The sequence below is a fragment of the Pseudopodoces humilis genome, chromosome 3 (assembly GCF_049639895.1).
Source record: "Pseudopodoces humilis isolate 2021_Gansu_Grassland_sample_001 chromosome 3, ASM4963989v1, whole genome shotgun sequence".
Classification (NCBI taxonomy): Eukaryota; Metazoa; Chordata; class Aves; order Passeriformes; family Paridae; genus Pseudopodoces; species Pseudopodoces humilis.
The window spans coordinates 20,056,902-20,079,333 of record NC_142202.1 but is presented as its reverse complement, the minus strand read 5'-3'; the positions used below and the strand labels follow the sequence as shown (position 1 = coordinate 20,079,333).

At 35.5% G+C, this 22,432-nt stretch overlaps 1 protein-coding gene across 1 annotated transcript in view; it reads right to left on the bottom strand.

The window, feature by feature from the left end:
* USH2A (usherin) overlaps nucleotides 1–22,432 on the bottom strand; it is a 370,331-nt gene that overhangs the window by 272,644 nt on the left and 75,255 nt on the right. The window contains exons 16-20 of the mRNA XM_005523335.2: nucleotides 19,296–19,454; nucleotides 15,292–15,786; nucleotides 13,612–13,884; nucleotides 11,181–11,338; nucleotides 9,730–9,874 (exon numbers count right to left, since the gene is read on the bottom strand). Coding sequence (XP_005523392.2) covers nucleotides 9,730–9,874; nucleotides 11,181–11,338; nucleotides 13,612–13,884; nucleotides 15,292–15,786; nucleotides 19,296–19,454 — 1,230 coding nt within the window. The remainder of the gene's footprint in view (nucleotides 1–9,729; nucleotides 9,875–11,180; nucleotides 11,339–13,611; nucleotides 13,885–15,291; nucleotides 15,787–19,295; nucleotides 19,455–22,432) is intronic.

Here is a 22,432-nt window from a genome sequence, read left to right as displayed (position 1 = left end):
TACAAAATCCTGTTTTATTTTCTGATCGTAAGAATAAACACAGATATCCATAGAAGCTTAATTAGGAGAGGAAAAAAAAACCTCAAAATATATTCTTAATCTTTATGAGAAACTTTCAGTTTTACAAGAAATACTTTATTTGTTTCTTCAGGCTTTAGACAAATATCTCTATAATTATATCTAAAATATTTTTATTAATCATCTTTGAGAATATTAATCAACAACTTCATAAAGAGTATATCTTGATTCCTTCCTTCCTTCATGGGCCTCTCATGCCAAACTCCAAGTGTATATCTGTATGACATTCCCAAGTGGATATGAGCAAAAAACCAAAGGAATATTTGAACAGATATAACTCTTGTTACATCTCAGTATGGTACATGACAACAGCAGTCTCTTGTCACTGGACTTATCCTCAGCAAGAGCAGAACAACAGCTCTGCAGGCCCATCCAGTTATTCACATGATGTGCACACCAGACAGAAGCTTGTGCTCTGATAATTACTTATTAAGAAAACAACCCTCTCTAATTTTTCATCACCAATTCTGGTGCACACCAGGACTTCAAACAAGAGTTTGTTTCCACAAAGGTAGCAGCACAAGATAGTTTTACATTACAGGATGATTCTCCTACCATTAAACCAAATACTCTGATATTCTTCTAAACACACCGATAGCATTGGCTACTCTATATCTCAGTTATTGATTAAACTTATTACATTTTTTTAATAAGATACTGTACAGTAAGCCACTGGAGGGCAGCATGACCTGTTTGGATAATGACATGGTGGTCTTACAGGTGAAAAGAAACGGACCATCACTGAAATAACAGAAGACATCATCTGGAGAAGTATGAGAACACTTTGCTATATACAGAATCTATACACATCTTGATTTTTCTCTCACCCTTCTTCCCCCAATAAAGAGGATTCAACAGGAACTTCATTTGTGCCCAGGAAGCGAAATACAATGACAACTTGTAAAAATTACTTGTTCCCATAATGACACAGTAAAGAGCAATAAACGCCTTTCAAGAACAATAAAAACCTGAATTAAAATATGGGCCTTCAAAATCTGACGTATTATTTCACAGCCCAGCATTGTATATAGCATGAGTTCTTTAGAGAAGGAGAGATTGCTTAATTTAAAATGAATTAATAACATCCTTTTAAACATTCCTGCATTCCCAAGATCATTAACATATTTTTCATTTTTCCTATTTGCCAGTAGTATATTATTTCTTCCTTTTTTCTTCTTCTTTGTCCCCCACACCCCATCACTTGATAGAGATTCTTCTTGGAGAAAGCAGGGAGTGGGGGAACTGGGAAACTGCCAAAGGCACTATGTGCTGTAAATCCCTGCTTAGGTATCATTTATGACTTCACAATCTAATTAGTATCTCACGCGATGGTAGAAATTTACAATGTCAAAATTGAAGTAATGCAGTGTGAGGTCATAAGCTTCCCTGCATAAGTAGGGCACAGCACTAATGAATTGTGGTATTAATGCACAAGTTTAAATAGAAAACATGGCTTAACAATCAAAACTTCACCTCTGAGGGAACCAGCCTACGTCAGCATTTTAAATGTGAACTGAAGAGGTTGAGCCCTCCAGTTCAGATTACTGATGGCAAAACAGAAATGCTAAAATTCATTATTTTTCAAATGCATAGAGCTGACTAGCACTCATAACAATAACTACATCTTCCTTTAAAGTCTAGTATTAATAAATGGCAGTTACTTGGACCATAATTATGGCATCTCTGATACCCAAACCTGAAGCTTTTATGGGGCTTATGCAATTAACTACTTAAATGCATCGTAACACTTGCTTCTCTGACAGGGAAGTATTGATTTTTTAATCATTTTCAAGTCTCCTCTAGCACAAATAAATGTACTACAGTTACAGTTAATGCACTGTGTACATGCATTAAACACTGGCATGACACAATTTATTATTTTGTGATATATGGAATATAAGACTACCCTTTCAGAAAGTAACATCCTTGCTATAGCACAAGTATTTAAACTAGTCTCCTTGATGCTTGAGAATTCTTGTGCATCAAGACAGAAGCAAAATATACAGGATAGGTTACATAAGTATTTAAAAACAAAAAAAACAAAGAAGCCCAAACAGAAAACCTAACTGCACACAAAAACAGGTGGTCTTGAAATAAATCTGTAGCACTAGCCCAGCAGGGTACTAAATGCTGAAATTAAAAATATTCAGCACTAAAGATACAGTATATATTTTCCTAAAGGTGTCACTGTGGTACCTGTAGCTACTTTCTGAAAGATTAATCGAGTACCATTTTACCTATTTAATTTTTTTTAGTCACGTTCTGTTAAAACACATCTGTCAAAATAATGAGCGTACTGCATTTTAGTGGATTCAAAGTCACATTTTTGTGTATCTTAATTATGTCGTTTTAATGCCTTGCTATATAATACATATTTAATATATTATAAGGCTAAAACAGTATTTAAAAGCCCATGATTGCTGCATGCCATTGTGTAGCAGAGGGCACAGAAAAGACCAATAAAGACAGATGGTCCATACAGCTTATGCTGAAGTCATATATCTAAATATAGATGTTGCTACACAGGTCATTACAAATAAGCCTTTCCCATGTGTTTATGCACACACATGTACACAAAAATGAAGTTGGTAAGTAAAGAGCAGTTAATTTTGTTTTGTTTGAAATAATATCATTTTAGTTTTAGGCTTGAAGACAGATGCCAGCATTTCACTCTGAACAGATGGTAATTCCATCTAATAGTGCATCTCTGTATTAGTAAGGTCTGTTGTGTATACAAACAGTAATAAACACTAGGTAAGGATCAAAATAAATTTTAATTGTTGACATTAAATTCTGGCAGCCATGGTTCTAAGGATACAATACTCCTTTCTCAAGTCTGTCAGGTTTACTAATACAACTGCTAAAGCTTTTCCATACTCTGCCAGATTCTTGTCCCAGGAATAACGTATCTACACTGTGGCTAAATTTTACAGGCTTACATATGTTTGAGTAACTTCTGCTCAGCTTATTGTAGGTAGGTACTTGTGCACTCTTCCACTGAAAACCTCAGGTAGACACTGAATGGTTCAGGAAGGTAAAAAAATGTATAGTTTTTAACTGTTGTTAAGTTGAATCCCAAAAGCATATGTACAAAATAAAAGAGAAAAAAAGCCAAATTCGAGGACAAAATGTTACAGAAAGTATCTTTTTCTTCTCATATTGGAGTTTACCTTGCAGGTAAAATTGCACACCTCACTATGGGTCATGTACTTCATTTCTGATTCCAGAAATTAGTACAGAGGACCTCGAGTTTGCGACTTCATTTCAGGTATGCTCTCTTTTTCTGTATTTCACAATGGTATCAGTCATTTCAACAGTAAATGAGTCAAGCAATAATACCTACAACTTCTGACAATATTCTGAGTTTTAAGAGATTCTTTAGAGTCCATTTTGGACTTCTTCCCAAGAAAGAGAATAAAACTCACCCACAGTGGACATCAAAAGAAAATTTAGTAACATGGATATGTTGCAATCATATTTCTTTTAAAATAGATGCAACCCACTGTATTTTTTAAAAATCATGAAAAATATATTGCTTCCACCATATGGGACAACCAACGACTCACCAACCGATTTAAGATGCAGCATATTGAGCTGACCATATGTTACAGTGCTGTTGAATGGCTGAGTGATTCATGCCCGTCACATTCTAGTATATCAATTAAAGCTCCTTGAAGTCTGCATGATTTGTGTCTCTGTTATTAAACCCTGCTAATTCATCCCACTTACACATCTGTTATAAATCTCTAGGAGTGCTGCATGATTCATGGCAATCTGTGAGCATGGTACAGCAAATTCTTCTCCTTGTAATTAACAGTAAATTGTTTTACTGCCATGCAATGAATTTTTCAGTTATATTGCAAATGAACTCCTAAATGCACGGTTCTTTCCTAAGAACTGACTTATATTATTAGGCAATTAAAAAGTATTGCTTTGAACCAAAAGCTTTTAATCAAGGGGAATGCAACTTAAACATAGCTTAAAACTGTTGCAAATTTGACAGAGAGGAAAAAGAACAAACTGAGCTGTTTTGAGCTATTTTCTGACATAATATGTGGTTGGTAGGGGACAAGAAACAAATAACTTTTAATTCCCTACTGATACCCTGAAATTCAAAGAGCAGTTTAACTACAGCTTGAACACTTGGTAAGACAAGTTTGAGCAGATTCTATTTATCTCAGAAGTTACTTAAGTCATCTGTCATTAGGAAATTTCTCAGATTACTTTACACTTTTCTAATTGTAAAACAGCATCTTTATTCTTGGAATAAATAATTGGATAATTAGCCAAGCTGAATCATCAGAGGATTCCAGTGCTGCTCAAGTGTTCTTGTCAAAGGTGAAGCAAATTCATTTCAGCTTTGCCTCTGTAGCTTTCTGAAGAGGCTTTGATTTTTTTTCCTGCTACATTCTTGGCAGCAGCCTCAAATTCATGAGTCCATACATCAAGTCAGTAGTTTAACAACAAATGAAATTAAATTCAAAGAAGGGAAACTAATTGAAGGACAGCAACAAAAGTGTTTGGTAATGTGCTTTTTAATATGGCATGCCACATTTGCATGATAATTTTTCCTTTTTAGCATGGAGCAGAAAGTGACTAGCTTAATGAGGGATTATTCAAGACAGGAATGAACAAAATGCATTCATAACTAAGAACAAAGATTGTATTATGAAACGGAAACAGGCAACTGCCGAGAAGTAACTGGATGATTGGTTTATGCATTATGAATAAAAAGGTAGAAAAATATTTATATTAGTATTCACTAATGACTATATATACAAGATTGTTGTAATTAAAATTATAAATTAACATATTAAGAGTGCTTGTTTAATCACTTTGGGTCCTATTCACAATGAAGAGACTTATATACATGCATGCAAAACAATCTGTGTTTCCAGGCCAGCAGCAAATGGCCCTCGTATTTCTCTTTTGTAACAAAGGAAACTATACATTTCTTACTACCTGTTTAATGGGTATTGGTGATCTTAGAATTGAGGCATAGGCTTTCGTAGAAAAGCCATCTATGACAGACATAAACAAATGAAGCTTTTGAAAAGGGTCTGCATTGGACCTTATTCATGAATGCAAAAAATGGAAAAAAATGGACAAATTACTCAGATTAAAAGGGTAATCAAAAAGAAAAGAATAAGGAGTGTAAGACAGCACAGAATTACCCCAGCAAACCCAGAGCCAACTCCAAAGCCCCAAATACAATTGGTTGAGAAGTCTGCCAAGAAGCCAGACACAGCTGGTGCTGGAAGAATATCTCCTACAAATTAGCTTCTGAACCCTGTAATTGCCATCAAAAGCAAAAGATCAGGAAAACAATGTGCTGGGGTAAATGGCAGCAATCACAAAGCAAATACTTTGCGATGTCTTAAAAAGTGCTTTTTAAATAAATTTAAAAAAAAAAATTACTAGCAAAGGCAAACTTGATTACAAGAAATAAGCTTAGTCACACATCAGCTAATGAAACATAGCTGTATAGATTGTTTAAGGCAACCTTTGACTATATGATTTGAGATCAATAGTGTAAGCAATTGTAGTGGTCCAAGCATTCACATGGCTAATTTCATCCTGCTGAAATGACAGGAAATGATGGGAATGAAATAGCATTTCTCTGCCTCACTGAAAAATTTTGAAAACATGCATGTTTTGTATTGGTAATTCATAATTTCATGCAGAAGCATTGTCACAAAAGGAAACTTTCAAATACCAGATCTCTCACTGGTACCAGCTAGTAGAGTTCTATAGGTTCAGAATCCAACATGAGACAAAATCACACAACAAAAAATGGTTTTGAAATTTAAAAAAAAATAAGTTTCCTAAGGTCTAGTAGAAACAACAGGCTGAATGCCATTTGCAAAAAAAAAATAATAATAAAAAAAAAAAAATAGGAATTTGAACGTGGCAGAACCCAGAGAGAAGAATAAAGTAAAATTTTGCTCTAGGTATTGAGATGAAAAATGTATAATTACTGTCCAATATTGCTCTCAGTTATATGCAGATCCACTTGATCAATTGAGTGAAGATCACTTGATGATCTTGAGATAGCACAGACAAAAACAAAAATGTATCAACAATGAACTTTTGCCTCATCTATCAGCCAAGGATTTCAGTTGCATAAGCACAATTATTGCAGCACATGAATTTCAAATACCACAAGGATTGTGGAAGCTGCAGCACCTTAATTTACCATTTGAAAGACTGATTAAAAAATATGAAACACATCTTTATTAACTGCATGTTTAAAAGCCTGCTATTTATGTATAGACCAAATTGAGGCTCTCTATCTGTCCAGTCACCTTCTCTTTGAGTAACAGGGATGGGTAATTCTCTTCTATTACCTTCCTGTGCTTGTTTTTTCATCCCAATACTGCATTTACACTAACATTGATCTTCCAACACATTTTACCATTCTTGGAGCATCAGGCATAACTGTTCTTTTATTTAGCTCATCCTCCTGGCTGCATATGTATTTGTAACACTCAGCCTTTTTATAAAATAGCTCCATGCTTAGCAGTTTTACTTTGTTTTCTCACACTCTCTCCTCCCATTCTTCTGATTTGTCTTCTTTATTACCATTTACAAACATCGTGGGTGTATGTAGTGATGAGGAGGAGTAATTTTGCCAGTCTGACAGACACAAGGACATATGGCCAATTTGAGTTTTCTTTCACTCTACTACTGCAAAGCTACGCATGAGATATTCCCAGTACAGATGCCTATATTGAACCAAGTTAGAATGAATCCACTCATTAAGATTGCTTCTGTATTTTAACCAGTCATCGTCCAAGAGACTTCTCATTGAAAAATCAGCAGACTCTTCCTGATGTTTCTGCCCCCTTGAGTGCTATCCCTAAATTCTGTGTGAAGTAGTATCTTTTCTTTGTCTTTTCAATCTTATCTCAAAATCCCTTACTCCTCTTCCTCAACAATTTTGCTTCTAGTGATTTCATGCCCTTGTTACTGCCTCTGTTTTAATTTTCTGTCTTACAATGCATTAAAAATAAAAAAAAGAACCAAGACAAAAAAACAAACAAACAAACAAAAACAAATAACCTACAAGTCTTCACAGAAAAAGATTAGGTTTTAAAGAGCATTTTTTTCATAACTAGGCTTCAAATAACCCTAATGGATCAATGGAACAAAGCTTAAAAACTACTTGAGACTTCCAGTGGTAAATTTTAGAAGCCACTGGCAATCACAAAAAGAAGCCCCTTGCTAATACACATCTGTTGGACATGACAAAATCACAGACATCAAGATACCCATTGATTGAAATGGTATATGTTATAAACCTGTACACTCTATACCTAGAAGGAGAGTTGACATGGTTTTCCATTATTGTTTTCCTCCTCCTCCTCCTCTTGAGGATCAGAGGGGAACAATTAGTCTAATTTAGTATAACCTCTAGCCCAACTTGAAAAACAATTCAAAGCTCCTGAACTGTGTTATGATGCAAGGGGACCATCATGTTGGAACACATTCAGTCAATACTTCCTCCAAAAAGCTGCCTTTGCCAGGGCATGGAGGGGGACTGGAGTCCAGCCAGGGATGCTGTCACTTTGCCAGGGAGACATTCCTCCATAAAAAAGAACTCCCCAATAGTCCTAGAAAGACAATTCTAATTTCATTTTGCACTTTTCAATGACAGAAAAAGAAAGGATAGAAATGGACTAAGACTTGCTTATCTATTTTTACAAATACTGGGGATTAGTTTTCCCAACTTTGTTTTAAATTTTAACTCCCTTTGATTGTCATCACATAAGAAGTGCTTCTTTTAAATTGTCTTTGAAAACACAGTCTTAGAGAACCTCACAGAATAAAACATGCACACACATACACAAAAAGAAAAGAAAAAAAACAAAAACCAAACCTCACACACAAAAAAAAACCCAAAAAAGCCCTGCATAGAAAGGATGAAACAAATATCTCCAGAAACAAAAAAATGTGACTTGTGGAAGACAAAATTGCATGCAAAATATAAGTTTTTCATTTTTCAGTTTGCCAAAATTCAAGACATTGCAATAACATGCTTTAAAAACACAAAAGGAACACAATACAGCACTGATTCTTTTCTTTCAAGGCTTACAGCAGTAAGTAGCAAAAGGCTTCAATGCAAAACAGCTAATAAATGGGGACATGCCTGCTATGCTATTCTGTATTCTCCTGTCTTCTCTAATGTGATAGGTCTCTGAGTATTAACACAGCCAGGGAGGAGATGGTCATAAACAAGCTGTCAAGCATAACTAAGCTATTGTTCCTGAATCTTTTAATAAATGTATAAATGCAAAGTTGGATCATCTGTAGTAATAAGGTGTGCTGTTTAGGCAATATTTGTTTCAAAGGTTATCAGCACAGACTGAAACACCGTTCCTCATGGCTGTGTGGAATGGGATAAAGGCATACAAGTATGAGGCTCTGTAAATGGCCAGCTTTCCACTTGAAAAGAAAAGAAAAGGCCATGAAATAAATAGACATGAAAAACTGAGGACAGACAAGAAGAAATATCCCAAAACTTCAAATTTCACTTCAGCAGAAAATTTCAGATGTTTTCCTCTGTGAGATGAAATTACATGAAAGAGGTAATTGCAAAGATCATCATCACAACATCCATATGACAACACCACTAATCATTTAAACATTTTTAGTTCTAATTCTTCAACATTTTTAGTTAAGCATTTTAGCTAATATTGTGGAATTAACGTGCTTTAGATGCCTATACAAAAGGAAACCACAATGTTAAGTGGTCAGCTCTCTTCAGATGACCACTAGTATGTCACATAGCATGGGTTTGAACTTCCTCATTCCATGAATAAAGAGACTTGTAAAGCTGATAATCCTAACAATCTCTCTCTTAAAACCCTCTTGAACTACCAATGCCCAAGAAGTGAGTTTATTCCAGTCCTTTCTTCAAAGTAAATACAGGCTTTCTCCATCTCTGTTCTGGACTGATGTGTATTTTTCCCAAATTTTTAGACAGTACATTTGAAATCCATGCCCATGCTACTGAAATTAACTTGAAGACGGAAAATGTATTAAGGTGCACAGGAACATATATGCAGTTTCTTTAGCACTAGATACACATCTACAAAGCAAAATCTCAAATCTCAGGGGATAAATAAACATTTTTTAAAAAGCTGACCCAGAGCATGTATGTTACTTCTGATTTAGACACACAAATACACTATGTACTTATGTTACTCTTACGGCCATGGAACTCCTCCTGCATGTGTTAAGCAAAGCACTGGCACAGCTGGAGTATTTTATGTTTCTTGTTATGCAAACACACACTGAAAACCCCCAACAACAAATTAACAACTTCTTAGCATCATAAATGAATGAGTGGATGCAGCCACATTTATGTACCTTCACCGTTTAAACAAATGCCAACAAAAGCTATACATAACATAACTTGCAACTGAGAGAGCAGTACTCAAATCCTACTGACATAGCAGAATACTTAAACCTCCACTGAAAACATTTTGGGTTTAATCTGTCAAAACAAACAAATAATAATTAAGCAAGTCACTTTGTATTAATACAACACCTACCCCTGCCACTGTGCATCAAACTAGGACCATCATCATGGTATTCATTAGTAAACCATGTGTCAGCTTTGCACTTTGCTACAGATTGTTTCCTTACCAGCTGCCAAGGTTTGCCCCATGCCTGGCTCACTGGTTACACAACCAATTTGATTGCACAGAGTAACAGTAAAGTTGTATGTCCTGTAAGGTTTTAATCCCGTTGCTACATAGGAGAGCTCATGAGCCTCAGCTATATGCAAAACCTGCAAAGCAAACAGATTGGAAGACAACAGTTGGTTAATAATATTTTCATTCCTGTCATTTCATGACACATTCACTAATAAGGAACTTGTCTCTGAACTTGCAGATTCCTTCACTCAGACGTGAGAAAGCCTGAATAGACCAACTGAGGGAGAGGATTATTTTGGAGAGTCTGAACAAGCTGGGATTTAGGTGATAATACTTCCAATCACACTGTTTTATGAGGTAATAAGCCAGTTCCTGAGTGGATAAATGAGGAAACAAAGTTATTGCCTCATAAAACTGTGTGGTGGTGCAGTTATCACTACAAACAGTGCAGCTACAATTGAGATGACGAAAATGACACTATTAAGTTGTGAAATCTGACCACCATTGAAGGAGTGACATGATTAGCAGGCATTAGGAGGGGGGGCAATAACAAATACCTACAAACACTTGCATCTGCTTTAACATCGGTATAAGCTATCAGTGGGAGGGGAACTGAATAAACGGTAACATTTTAGATATCTTTGTTATCAGATGGTTTTTTTGTATGAAGAATATTGCAAGCCAGTGACCAGAAGCAATTGGCATTTCTGTATTGTTACAACAGCCCCAAGAACAGTAGTATCCCCGGCTGATAAGCAAATAAACTGAGGCTCATCTGTGGTAATACCAAAAGACAAAATCAGCTCTGAATGAGAAATACGATATGAGAGCACCAGATCCACTCCCACATTCTGATTATGTATCATGTTTCTGCTCATTCCTAAGCTTTCAGTTTACTGCTAATGCCATGATGTTTGTTTGCCAAACCCAGTCACTCAAACATTACAACAGTATTTTAAAGTCACATATTTTGACTTTTTAAATCTGTTTCTTTCTGGTATTATAGGTTTCCCCACTTCAAAAACTCATCCAGACAAGTACCTTCTTAAGGAAAATGTACATACCTATAACATAAAATGGCTTTAAGCATATTAGCAAACACAGAAACAGTATACACAAATATCAAGGTAATTTAAATTTTGTTGCACAATCTCATCCCTCCTAATTTTGACTCTCACCAGCTACTGGAAACAAGTCAGATCAGAAAGACAAAACGCAGAGTAGCATACATCTAACATACATCAAGTATGTTTGAGACAACTTAAAATGCAGAGTAACATACATCAAGCATTACATCAAACCTGTAGGTGGAAAAGTTAGATCAGAGAATACACAACACAAACCAGGGAAAAAATTCATCACAACACCTCAGAGGACATCAGGTTTTATCAATTTTATTATTACCAGTTAGGAAAAACTTAATGTAACTAACAACAATACCTGGGAAAATGGTGGCAAGGACCTTTGTTCAGTCATCAGACTGATGCTATACCCCATCACTTCTCCTCTTGATACATTATCTTCAGGTTTTTCCCATGACACATTAAGGGAATATGATGAAAGAGGGAATACTGATGGAGATGGCATGAATGCTGGGGCTGAAATAAAGTTATATTAATAATATTCATAAAATAAATTAGCAATATGTATAATGCAAGCTTCCTCACTGTATTTGTAAAACACCATTTCAGACAATTATTTCTTTTCCCTTTCTAAACTTATTTTCAAGTCTAGCTGGAATTTTCACCTTATTTTGGTAAGTACTTCACTCATCATTCTCCTGTTCTCTACTCTGGCTGTGAATGCAGATTAAAACTCTGCCTGTGTCTTCAAAGAAATACTAATCAACACTACAGTCCTATCCCCTGTAGCAGGTAGGAAAGTACATACGAATGAAAAGGCCTTGAAGAAAAACTTCACGCAACATGGGAAAAAACTGATAAAAGCAAAAAGTGTTCAATACTTCAGCATCTTAAAAGCAATTCTGTTTGCTAGGCCAGTTTGAAATTAACATGTCTCTCACTTCTTACAAAACAGTTCCCCTGTCTTCCATAGTAAATCTGTTAAAGGATTGTTTGCACTGCAGTTAAATCCCCACCTGATTCCTCTGTAATAATAGGATACCAACTCACAGCACTTCTGCTATGTACAAACAACTGCACTAATGGACCTCTTCCCAAATACAATTTAACACTTTTATAACACTTAGTATTTAGGAACAGATAAGCAAAAAGGCTCATTTTGAAGGAGGAATTAGTTTAGCCTGCTATTTTGCTGGAGCGAATGACTGAGGACACGATTTTCAAGCTAACACCGAACAAAAGCATAAGTCAACACAGACATTTAATTGCTAACCATGGGCTCTATCAGTCTGAAAATCATAGATTTCTATTGAAAGCACTGAAATAAATTGCTGATATTTCAAATAATATGTCAAGTGGCAATGCCCTTTTGAAAATCTGAAGAGAAGGGTCATATACAAGAGGTTGAGAACTAGTTACACTTTGATAAAAAGGGGCCATATTATGACACTTGGCCTCTATAAATACACATGGAAAGTTGTAAGGAGTTAAAGAGCACAGTTGGCTGTCTCAAACATGGAAGACTTTGCCATGAGATAAGCACAGAGGAAGCAACAGGATGGCATTAACACCAGGCCTGGTGCATGCAAGATCTGCTTTACTCATTCTGGTTAAACACATCCCCCAAAAAAATTCCCACTTCAGCAAACTGTGGGAAGAAGCAACTGCTCACACTCATATCACCAGTTAAACAAAGATCACCTCAAGTTATGGGACAGATGGCTTTTGCAAACACCAAGAATCACCGAAGTTCCCCTTAATATGCTTCTCTGGTTACCTGGAACCTGGACTGTAAGATAAACCATCATAGGAAGAACTTGAGATAAGATAAAGATGGTACTATTGTCCAGATGTTATCTGAGACCTAGCTGGAGGTTAAAAAACCTTGAGAAGAAGAATGTACCACTGACAGTGGACAAAAAGAATACAATATTAATGGGCCACAACAAAAGCCAACTTGGCAAATGTGCTGACATCAGCTCTGACTGAGTAAAAGGTAATTCCATCAGGGGAGATCTTGACCACCAACTCACAGCCCATCAACCCAAGAAACTCAATGACTCAAAAAAAGAGGAAGACTGAGCATGTTGATTAATTAGCATTAGAAGCAAAGGAATCATTCCACCAATAGAATAAGAGAACTGTGTAGCCAATGACCATTAGCTATTTTATTTGCCAGAGTGTATAAATAGTGAAAAATTTTGAATGACCTCAGAACCACTGAGATGACCAGAGTGAAGAAGGACCAATAGGACACTGCTGGATCCATAGGTGGTAACTATCTTCTGTTGATCACTCTCTCTCCCGCCTTTATTTTCTCTTTCTATCTCTACATCTCACATTTATTGTTAAATAAAATCTACGTTATTGACCTCAGCAAATGAAGTCAATAACATGGGTTCATATATATTTGAATCGTAATTTGCATAGAGGCATCTCTCACTAATGGAGTCTCAGCAGAAGTTTCAAGCACTATACTGAAAAGGTAACCCTCTCAAGATCTTAAGATTAAAACACTGCTTGGTATATTTTGCAATCTTGTAGTTCAAAAGAACGTTTAACTGACATGGATTATTTTTCTCAACAATGTAATATTATGGTGAAGAAAACGCTTTTGCTCTTCATGCTCAGTTCTGAGATAATCTGACCTAACTTTAATTAGTTAAAAGAGTGAATTTATCCCTAGTTAACCATCACTAGACACTTTTATTGAAAACTAAGGATACATGCTATTCTACATTTTCCTTTAATTTCTATCAAATAATTCAATAATTCAAACCAGTGCTTACCAGCCTCTCCTGTTCGTCCCGATATCCAATCTGAAGATATGCTACCTGCCATGTTTACTGCTAGCACATAAAATTCATACTCTGTGAATGGTTCCAGATCAACGACTGTGGTACTGGTCTGTGGTGGAGCCAAGGCATTTTCATTCTGAGATTCCACAACTGGTTGAGGACTAAGCCATCCACTGCTTTGGAAAATACGGATTTCAGGAAAAAGAAAGTTCCCAGCTGATTTTAATTTTTTCCTCATGTAAAGCTCATATCTTATAATTATACCTAGAGAAAAAGGCCAGAAAAAATTAGTGAATTGAGAAGATATCTGAAGTTCTACTAAAATACCAATATTTTTTTATTTTTTTTTATTTTTGCTTTTTAAGACAAGGAGTAGAACTTTAGAGTGACATTTTAATGATTTTAATGCCAACATTTTAAAACATATTACTGGATAGGAGATACATATACATATATCAGTTTTATAACAATGCAAACTTATACACACAGGCCTCACCACTCTGGGGTAAAAGAAAAACAAAAAACAATCAGTGTTGTGGTATGAAGCAATAAATGATTTAGGTTGGATCACAAAAGTATTTTAAGATCATAAGAAATCTGACCAGCTTTCTTGCAAAGACAGGAGAAAATTTCCATAAAATGTATGTATTTAGGTCTGTATTCATGCAGTAAACTAGAGAGGTTTCTTGGGAGAAAGAGCTTTTCTATTTGTCTTTGGAGGGACCAGGAAATCTGAACAGACATCAAGGCAAATATGTGAATATTGCTTAAATCTGCTTGTGCTGGTCATTAGATGCACATCGTGGCTATGGACTATGATGAGTGTATGACACAGGTTGAGATGCCAACAGCGAATATCATAACCTGCATTGTAGAAACTGCTCCTCTAAATACATAGTTATTCTTGTGTGGGCATTCTTCTTGTCCAATCTGGAAATAGCTGGAAAATGAGATGCTCAAAGTGAAAGCTGAGCTCCCCAAAGACAGATGCCCATTCTGCAAACAGATAAAAATGTTTGTTTTCACATGCACAAATACTTGTGCATGTTAGTGCAAGTTCACAAAACTCCATTGCTCATATATTAAAAGATAGTTTTACCAATAAAATCTGTGGTATCACAGAAGTATCCTACAACAGCTGTGTTCTCAGCTTCAAAAACCTAAAATATTATTACACAAGTTAGACCAGCAACTCTTGGCAATCACCTAATCCCTAACAAAGTTATACTGGTAATAGAATTGGCTACTGCACATGACGGATGGTTTCAAAAACAGATTTCTCTGTTAATTCTTAGATTTTTTTCCATAACTGTTATCTGCTTATTTATTTTTTGTCAGGCAATACTACCACATCTGTCTGAACTAAGCAATCTGGCAAATTAGGAAAAAATTAATTTTACTGTAAATGTTTGATTATAAATGTGATTTTTGCTGCAGCAGATGCCACTAAGTGCTAAATCCTGGACCCAACAGTCAGTGGATTTCTGGACTCCAGAGGAGTAAAACAGACTCTGAGGATACACTTAATGGCAAATGGGAAAATTAGGAAAATGTTTTACTTCATTTCTCAGTGTATGGCACATGAACAAGGATATTCTAATGAGATTTGAGGAAATGTTGCCTTTCCCTTGCAAAGACTTTGATTGGCAAAAGTAAACACATATATCCTACCATTTGGTTTCTCAGGTGGTGACCATTCCACAGCCAGTTCTGTAGAGCTGATGGTTTCTACAGTTGGTGGGTGTAGCCCTTCCGGAGGAGCCTGTGCAGTAACTACGGTTACCGGTTGGCTCTTTAAGCAGCCTCCACTAGTACAAGCTTCCACAGAAAAAACATACTTTGTAAATGGAATGAGATTCCAAATAATTGCTGAAGTCTTTAATCCTTCATACTGACCACAAGGCTGCAGATCAACTGAGTCAACACAAGTCAAAATGTATTTCTCTATGGGCCCAGAGTCATTGGAGACACTTGTCCAGTAAAGTAAAACAGAGTGGTGACTAACAGGAAAGACAGGATTTAAATCCAAGCTCCCTATAGGTGTCCCAGATTTTGTTCTGTATGTCACTGAGTCGCTTCTTGTAAAACCATGAACGTTGCTGGCTTGGATGTAATAGGAGTAGAAGGTATATGGAGCTAACATGGTATCAGTGAACATCTGAACACCTGAAACAAACAGATGAGAATAAAACTCCATCAGTCTAGGACATTAAAAATAATCTCAATTTCTATACCTAAAGTCTGTCCAGCTCTAATCCAAGACATATTTATGCCTGTTTACATTATAAACATTGAAACTTGTCAGATTTTTTTAGCACAGGAAAAAAAAGGCCCCCTTTATCCTTTATTACCTTTATTTATTTATTACCTTTATTACCTTCCACTGCATCATTAGAGAAATTATTTTTCCACTGAACTTCTAGTTTCTGTTTTAATCGTGAAGAAGATTAATACAGTTACCTTCTCATTCCTCTTTTTCTTCAAAATAAGTATTTCAAATGTAAATCAGCATCAATATTAGTGAATATAATTTAGGAAAAAAAATCCCAAACCATTGTGCAAACTTTCAGACCTCAGTTTTTGATAAATTTGATGGCTTAATACCAAATATTACAATTTTGTATGCTTTCATTTCCTCATTTCTACAACAATGCTTAATGCCTCATTTGAAAAGCATTTGATCTTGGATAAGAAGTGACACAAAAGTGCAGATAACTATTAAAAAGGTATATACAATGTTTATATTTACCTTCCTGACCCCCACTTTCCATTAGTTTTAGTTAGTAGGGTTTTTTAGCAGCTTTTTAGTACCAATGGTCATTAATAGCTCCTGTGCATATCCCAGAAGCAGTTACACATCTTAGTAATCACAGCACAGTATGAATTTGTGTGCAACCATAACACCATATATTCTTTTGCCTTAAGGAATAGTTAACATTGAGTAATATATTATGTGTCAGAGCACAGATACTCATAAACTTTTGCAAAGCAAATAAAGCAGATGAAGATATTTCTGCGTTCTCTCTGCACATCCACACTGGCAAGCCAGCCCTGAAAACAACTTAAAGAGGACCACAAAACTCCGAGTATTGCTAGATATTCAACCTTTGACATTGTAGCACAAAAGCAGCAGAGTCAGCCCAGTAATTGCTTACAGCACTCCAATTCCTTACAGCAATCACAACATTATCACTGTAGTCCAGCAATAATGAGACCACATTATGTCATCCTCAGGCCTTGCAAACCATGGTACTTCAGGCAGGGCCAGGGAACAACTCTGCCAGCTCAACAGTAGCTGCTGAGACCTCCTCGTGTGTTAGTAGTGAGCAGGCAGAAGATGCAGCAGGTTCTGCCCCTGCACCTGGCCCTGGTGTGGCCCCACCTCAAATCCTGTGTTCAGTTCTGGGCCCCCACTACAAGAGAGACACTGAGGTGCTGGAGCATGTCCAGAGAAGGACAACAGAGCTGGTGGAGAGGCTGGAGCACGAGTCCTGTGAAGAGCTGCTGAGGGAGCTGGGATTGTTCGGTCTGGAGGAAGCTCAGGGGAGACCTCTTCACTCTACAACTTCCTGAAAGGAGTCTGCAGCCTGAGGGTCAGGTTCTTCTCTCAAGTAACAGGATGAGAGGAAATTATCTCAGATTGTGCTAGAGGAGGTCGGGTATTTGGTATTAGGAGATTAGATATTAAGAAAGATTTCTTCATGGAAAGGGTAGTCAGGCTTTGGAATGAGCTGTCTGGCAGTGTGGTAGATTCAAGATGTTTGAAAGTGTTCAAAAAAGATGTAACACTTGATGACATGGCTTAGAAGTGACATGGCAGTGCTGGGTTAATCATTTGACTCAATGATCTTAGAGCTCTTTTCCATCCTTTACAAGTTTATGATTTCGTATTTAGTTACATTTATAAGTAATTAGAAAAAAAATCGATTTTGGAGTTAGCATTTTTAGTAACTTTGGTTTTTTTCACATTTTAGAACAAGCAGTTAATTTTATACTCAAGACAAAGACTGTTCTGGGAAACCTGAGGCTGAGGTTTTCCAAAACAGATAAGAAAACACTGTTTTAATCAGGCATTCTGCAATACAATGATCAGGTCACCATGCTGATTATTCTTAACCTTCCTTGGGAAGTTCAATGTTTCTATAAAACCCTCTTTTAGCCATAAGATAATGCTAATCCAGTTGTACTCTCAGCTCACAGGCACTATAAATTCCAATCTATACTAAGAAAAAAATAACACTAGGAAAAGTGGAAAATAGGAAAGTAGGAAAATATTCTGTCACCATTAACAATTTTCAATATCCAAACACCAGCAGATTATTTCATATCACTAATTAGGGGGATTTCCAGGAAATGTCAAAAATTACTTTTTAAACCAAATCTATGTTTTTAAGAAGATAATGTTTTGCTAAATAGAAACATGTTAATGTCTCATTATCCAGTTAAATACATCCAGAATTTTTTTGCTTTCTACAAAGTATGTAGGTAGAATAATGAAATAACATCCTCAACAATGCACTTTTCCAAGTACATTAATAAATAGATTTATAACAATGAAATATCATCACTTTTCTTTTGAAATTAATTAATATTTTTAGTAAAGTTAGGCCTTTAAACCAAATTAAGAACTTGGAATAGTCTCTATTAGTTCTCTAAATTTTTTTAATGTTTCTTTCTCTCCATCACTTAATCCCATGCTTAACATGGGGTCACAAACCATGTAAGCATGAGTGCCCAAATTCACAACATAAGCCACATAGTAATGAACTGTAACACTGCAGCGTGAACCAAAATATAGAAATGTGAGATGCATTCCAAAGGATCTGGGCTTCCATTGAAAAATACCTTTTTTTTTTCCTTCCCTCCAGGGTACACACCAACAATTAGAGAGACTCAACTTCTGCAAAACATTAATGCTGCATTGGTAAGAAACTGCAACAAACTGAAGAAGCTCCTAGAACAGAGGTCAAACCTTAGAGGCATTAAACTATACCCGCCCTCTCAAAAAAACCACTTGTGTGCCACATATACATACAAACAGTATCCAAATCCATCTCCTTTTCTTTGATAAGTGGATCAATATTAGCACAAAATGGCCTTTCCAGATTAGACAGAGTGTTGAATCCTTTAGGAGTGCCTTCTGAGGATCCCTTGGCAAGCCTCAACATGAGAGAAGTGGTGCTGCTAAAGACAAATCAGGAGCTACACTGATAGCATAACAGAAGGTGATAAAAGTTAGAGGCTACAAAAAGCTTTCCTATCTGTTAACAGTTTAAAACCAAGAATATGAAAAAAAGAAGTTTAAGCACATTATGGTCTCTTCTGTTCACCCTAATTCTTTATCTGTGACTTTGGCTCTTAGGTTTTGGCATTTGTGTATTTTTATATATAAATAAATGCTTTTGGTAAGTTAATATTAAAGTTTTTCAGATTAAAAAGTTAAATACTTATCAGTCATTTGGGGTGATTCCATTTGCCAGATTTTAGACTAGGGTATTCATTCCTTTCAAGCAAAATTAATAACACAGAACAGTAACTCATTAAAGGGAAACAGGATAATATATTCAAAATCACCAAGAATGATAATGACAGGAATGAGAAAAAGCTAAGAAACACCACACATACAGATATATACACACGCACAAATACAAAATCTTTGATATCACCTTACTTACTGTAAGGATGGTAGTCTTCAGTTGTATAAATTTCTTCCTCATCCCTATACAGCTGATAAATAAGCTTGTTAGAATTTGGAGAGTCAGGGGAACTCCATGAAAGATTGATAACAGAGGAATTCAGAACTTCTCCTGTAGGAGGAGGTTGCTGGAAAGGAGCTGAAACATACACAAAAACTGAGGATGTAAAAATTAAGGTAATCAATAATCACCCAAATATAAAAAAAAATTGCAAAGAAACTGCTAAGCATTCTTCACCCTAAAAACATTTTGAGTAAATGCACAGTCATCAGGGCAAGACACTAACAGACTAAACCAATCCATCCATATGCTCCTTATCCACGAAAAAAGTGTATATATTTAAACAAATTATGAATAAACTTAATCTCCCTTTCCACCCCACAATAAAATAATAAATAAAAAAAAAATAAAAACAAGTGTTTTCCAAACAGGTGAGTTTATTTTAAATGTATTTCAAGACCTTTATAAAATGATAACCTATTTATATAGTCACTTTATTGAAGTTTCTAGTTCAATTAGGATTTATTTTTTCCAAGGATTCATTCCATTCTAGCATAGACCAGGCATAACTTCCTCTAGTAAAATACAAATGAAAAGACCAACTAAGGCCAGATTTTAATGAAGTGTTAAAATAAGTTTACTTAATATAATAAAATCACGAAAACATAAAAGGGCAAAATTTTAAAGTTTGTTTAGTCAATTAACTTCCAATGAAATTGAATTGAATTGAATGAATTGAATTGAAACCCATGTGAGTAAAGCTAACACTTTAAGAAATCAGCTTGACATGCTCATTTGATAAAATACAACTCTGCTACTTGGAAAAATGCACTACTTAATTGCAGTAGTATCAATAAAGAAAAAAACAAACTTAAAGTTCAAAAGCCAAGTGCCTCACATTTTAAAAAAAAAGCATTCAAAATCCTTCCTATGTCTCTTTTGTAATCTAAATGTGTTATCATGGCCCTTACTATATAATAGCTAATACTCAGAAACTAAATTTTATATATACACATTTACATAAACACACATTTTGATGGATAGACTTGATTATCTCAAAGGTCCTTCCCAACCTAGATGATTCCATCTAGGAATCTATATTTATGGTATTATTCAATATTTATGGTATTATTCAAGTCAAAGCATGAGTCCACAGCTTGCTGTAGGACCTCCAGTAATCCAGCTACACTGAGGAAAGCCCTACTCTCTGTCCCACCTTACACCGTACATTAGCACAGAAAAAGACACATCTGTTTTGGCAGATAGTAACTGCTATCAAAGGCAGACTGTGCCATTTTCCCATCCTCTTCACCAAGGGAGTGTGGATCTAGAGGAAAACATTCTGCTCAAGGAATGAAAATAGCCCAGGGAAGCACAGAAATCAGCATATGGAGTAAACTACCAGGAGCTTACCAGAACCACCCAACTAACTTTCCTCCCCTACTATTAAGTAGGGGAGTATTAAGTATGATAGGAGAACATCAAGATAAGAAGCATGGATTTTATTCTCTTCTCTTTTATAAACTATTGTCTTCATTATGTGGATATTTGCTTAGTATCACCAAAAATTAATTACTAAAATCGGTTCAGCCAAGCTAACAGAAGACAAGAAGCAAAAAATGAAGTTGCAGACATAAAATGTCATGAAAACCCTGAGGTTCACACAAGTGATAGCTGTAGAGACTTATGCCAAAATCAGTGGGCCACACTATATATAGGTTTTTAATACAAATCTAGAAAGTGAGATGAACCTTTTTATTTAGAGTAAGATAATAAAAAGCCTTTCTTCTACAGCAGCTTCTCAGCCAAGAAATAGTGCAAAATATTTCTAGAATTCACTGGATTGAACTAAACATAATCATCATCTCCCCTTATAATGCATAGGTTGTTTTGCTGCCAGTCTGGAGCTTTTTGAGTTCATCTTACTTAGGAAGTGAATGTATGCTAAAGTGCCTACAGGAGTAAAGTGTGAGAATCAGAGGAAACAAGTGCTCCCAAATCCACTTGGCATTTGAAAGAATTTCTCTCCATGTAATACATACATACAAGACCTGATTAATCACAGCAATTTACCAGCATTACCTTCATTCTCCACTGGCAGTCTCACGCTATTGCATATTGCTTTCATAGGTTTGCTGGTTTGAATTTTAAATATGTAAGCAAAATACTTTATTGCACATTTTTGTACATCATCTAAGATACTTTTATGTAGAAAAATTGCTAAGGAAGAAGGTCTTTTGCTTAAAGAACACTATTTGGACAGTGACAGCAACTTGCATTTGCTTTCCTTGGCAAAGACTCATAACCAGTAATGAATGTGTCAACAAAATACTGTTCTGCAATGAAAATAACCACAAACACCAAGCCAGGCAAAGCTCCGTATGTGAGCAACAAGTTCAAATCTTTTGGTATGAATAACCAAAAGACTTCAATTGCTATATCCTCTATGTCCAGAAGAGGACTCCGCTTGTCATTTAGAATACTGCCTGATGTTCTTTTATCTAACTAAAATCTATTATATTATTTCTCTATGTCATACTATTATTAATCAATTTTATAGTTGAATTGCTATTGACCTTTATCCAAAGTGTATCCCAACACAAATGAGTGGGTTGGCTTATGTTTGTAAAGCACTTTGAAGATGAACAGCATCATAAAAGTGCCATGTATTATTATTATTACACATTTGGTTGAAACATCTTACATTTTTTAAAGAAACAACGAGCCAATCAACTGCCTGAACAATGAATAGATACTGTACTTTCTACTGAAGAGTATGAAGAAAAATGAAGCAAAACTATTTAAACACTTCCAAACTTTGAGGAAAGCTAAAAAAAATTGTCTTTGAAAACAAATTAGCCTCTTTATGATATCCATTTATAATGCTGTGCATTCTACAATGCATATTATTTGAAATTTAAACTAATTTACAAGGAAATACAAACTGACATCAAATGAGAGCTGTCTCTACCTTTAAACACTTTGTGCATTTACATCTCTGCTTGCAAATTTATGGTTTTCACATATCACAGTTATGAGTATCATATAAATACCAATGCAGAACACACAAAGAAATATTTTGTTGAAGGAAGATCCAGAAACATATTGCAGAGATA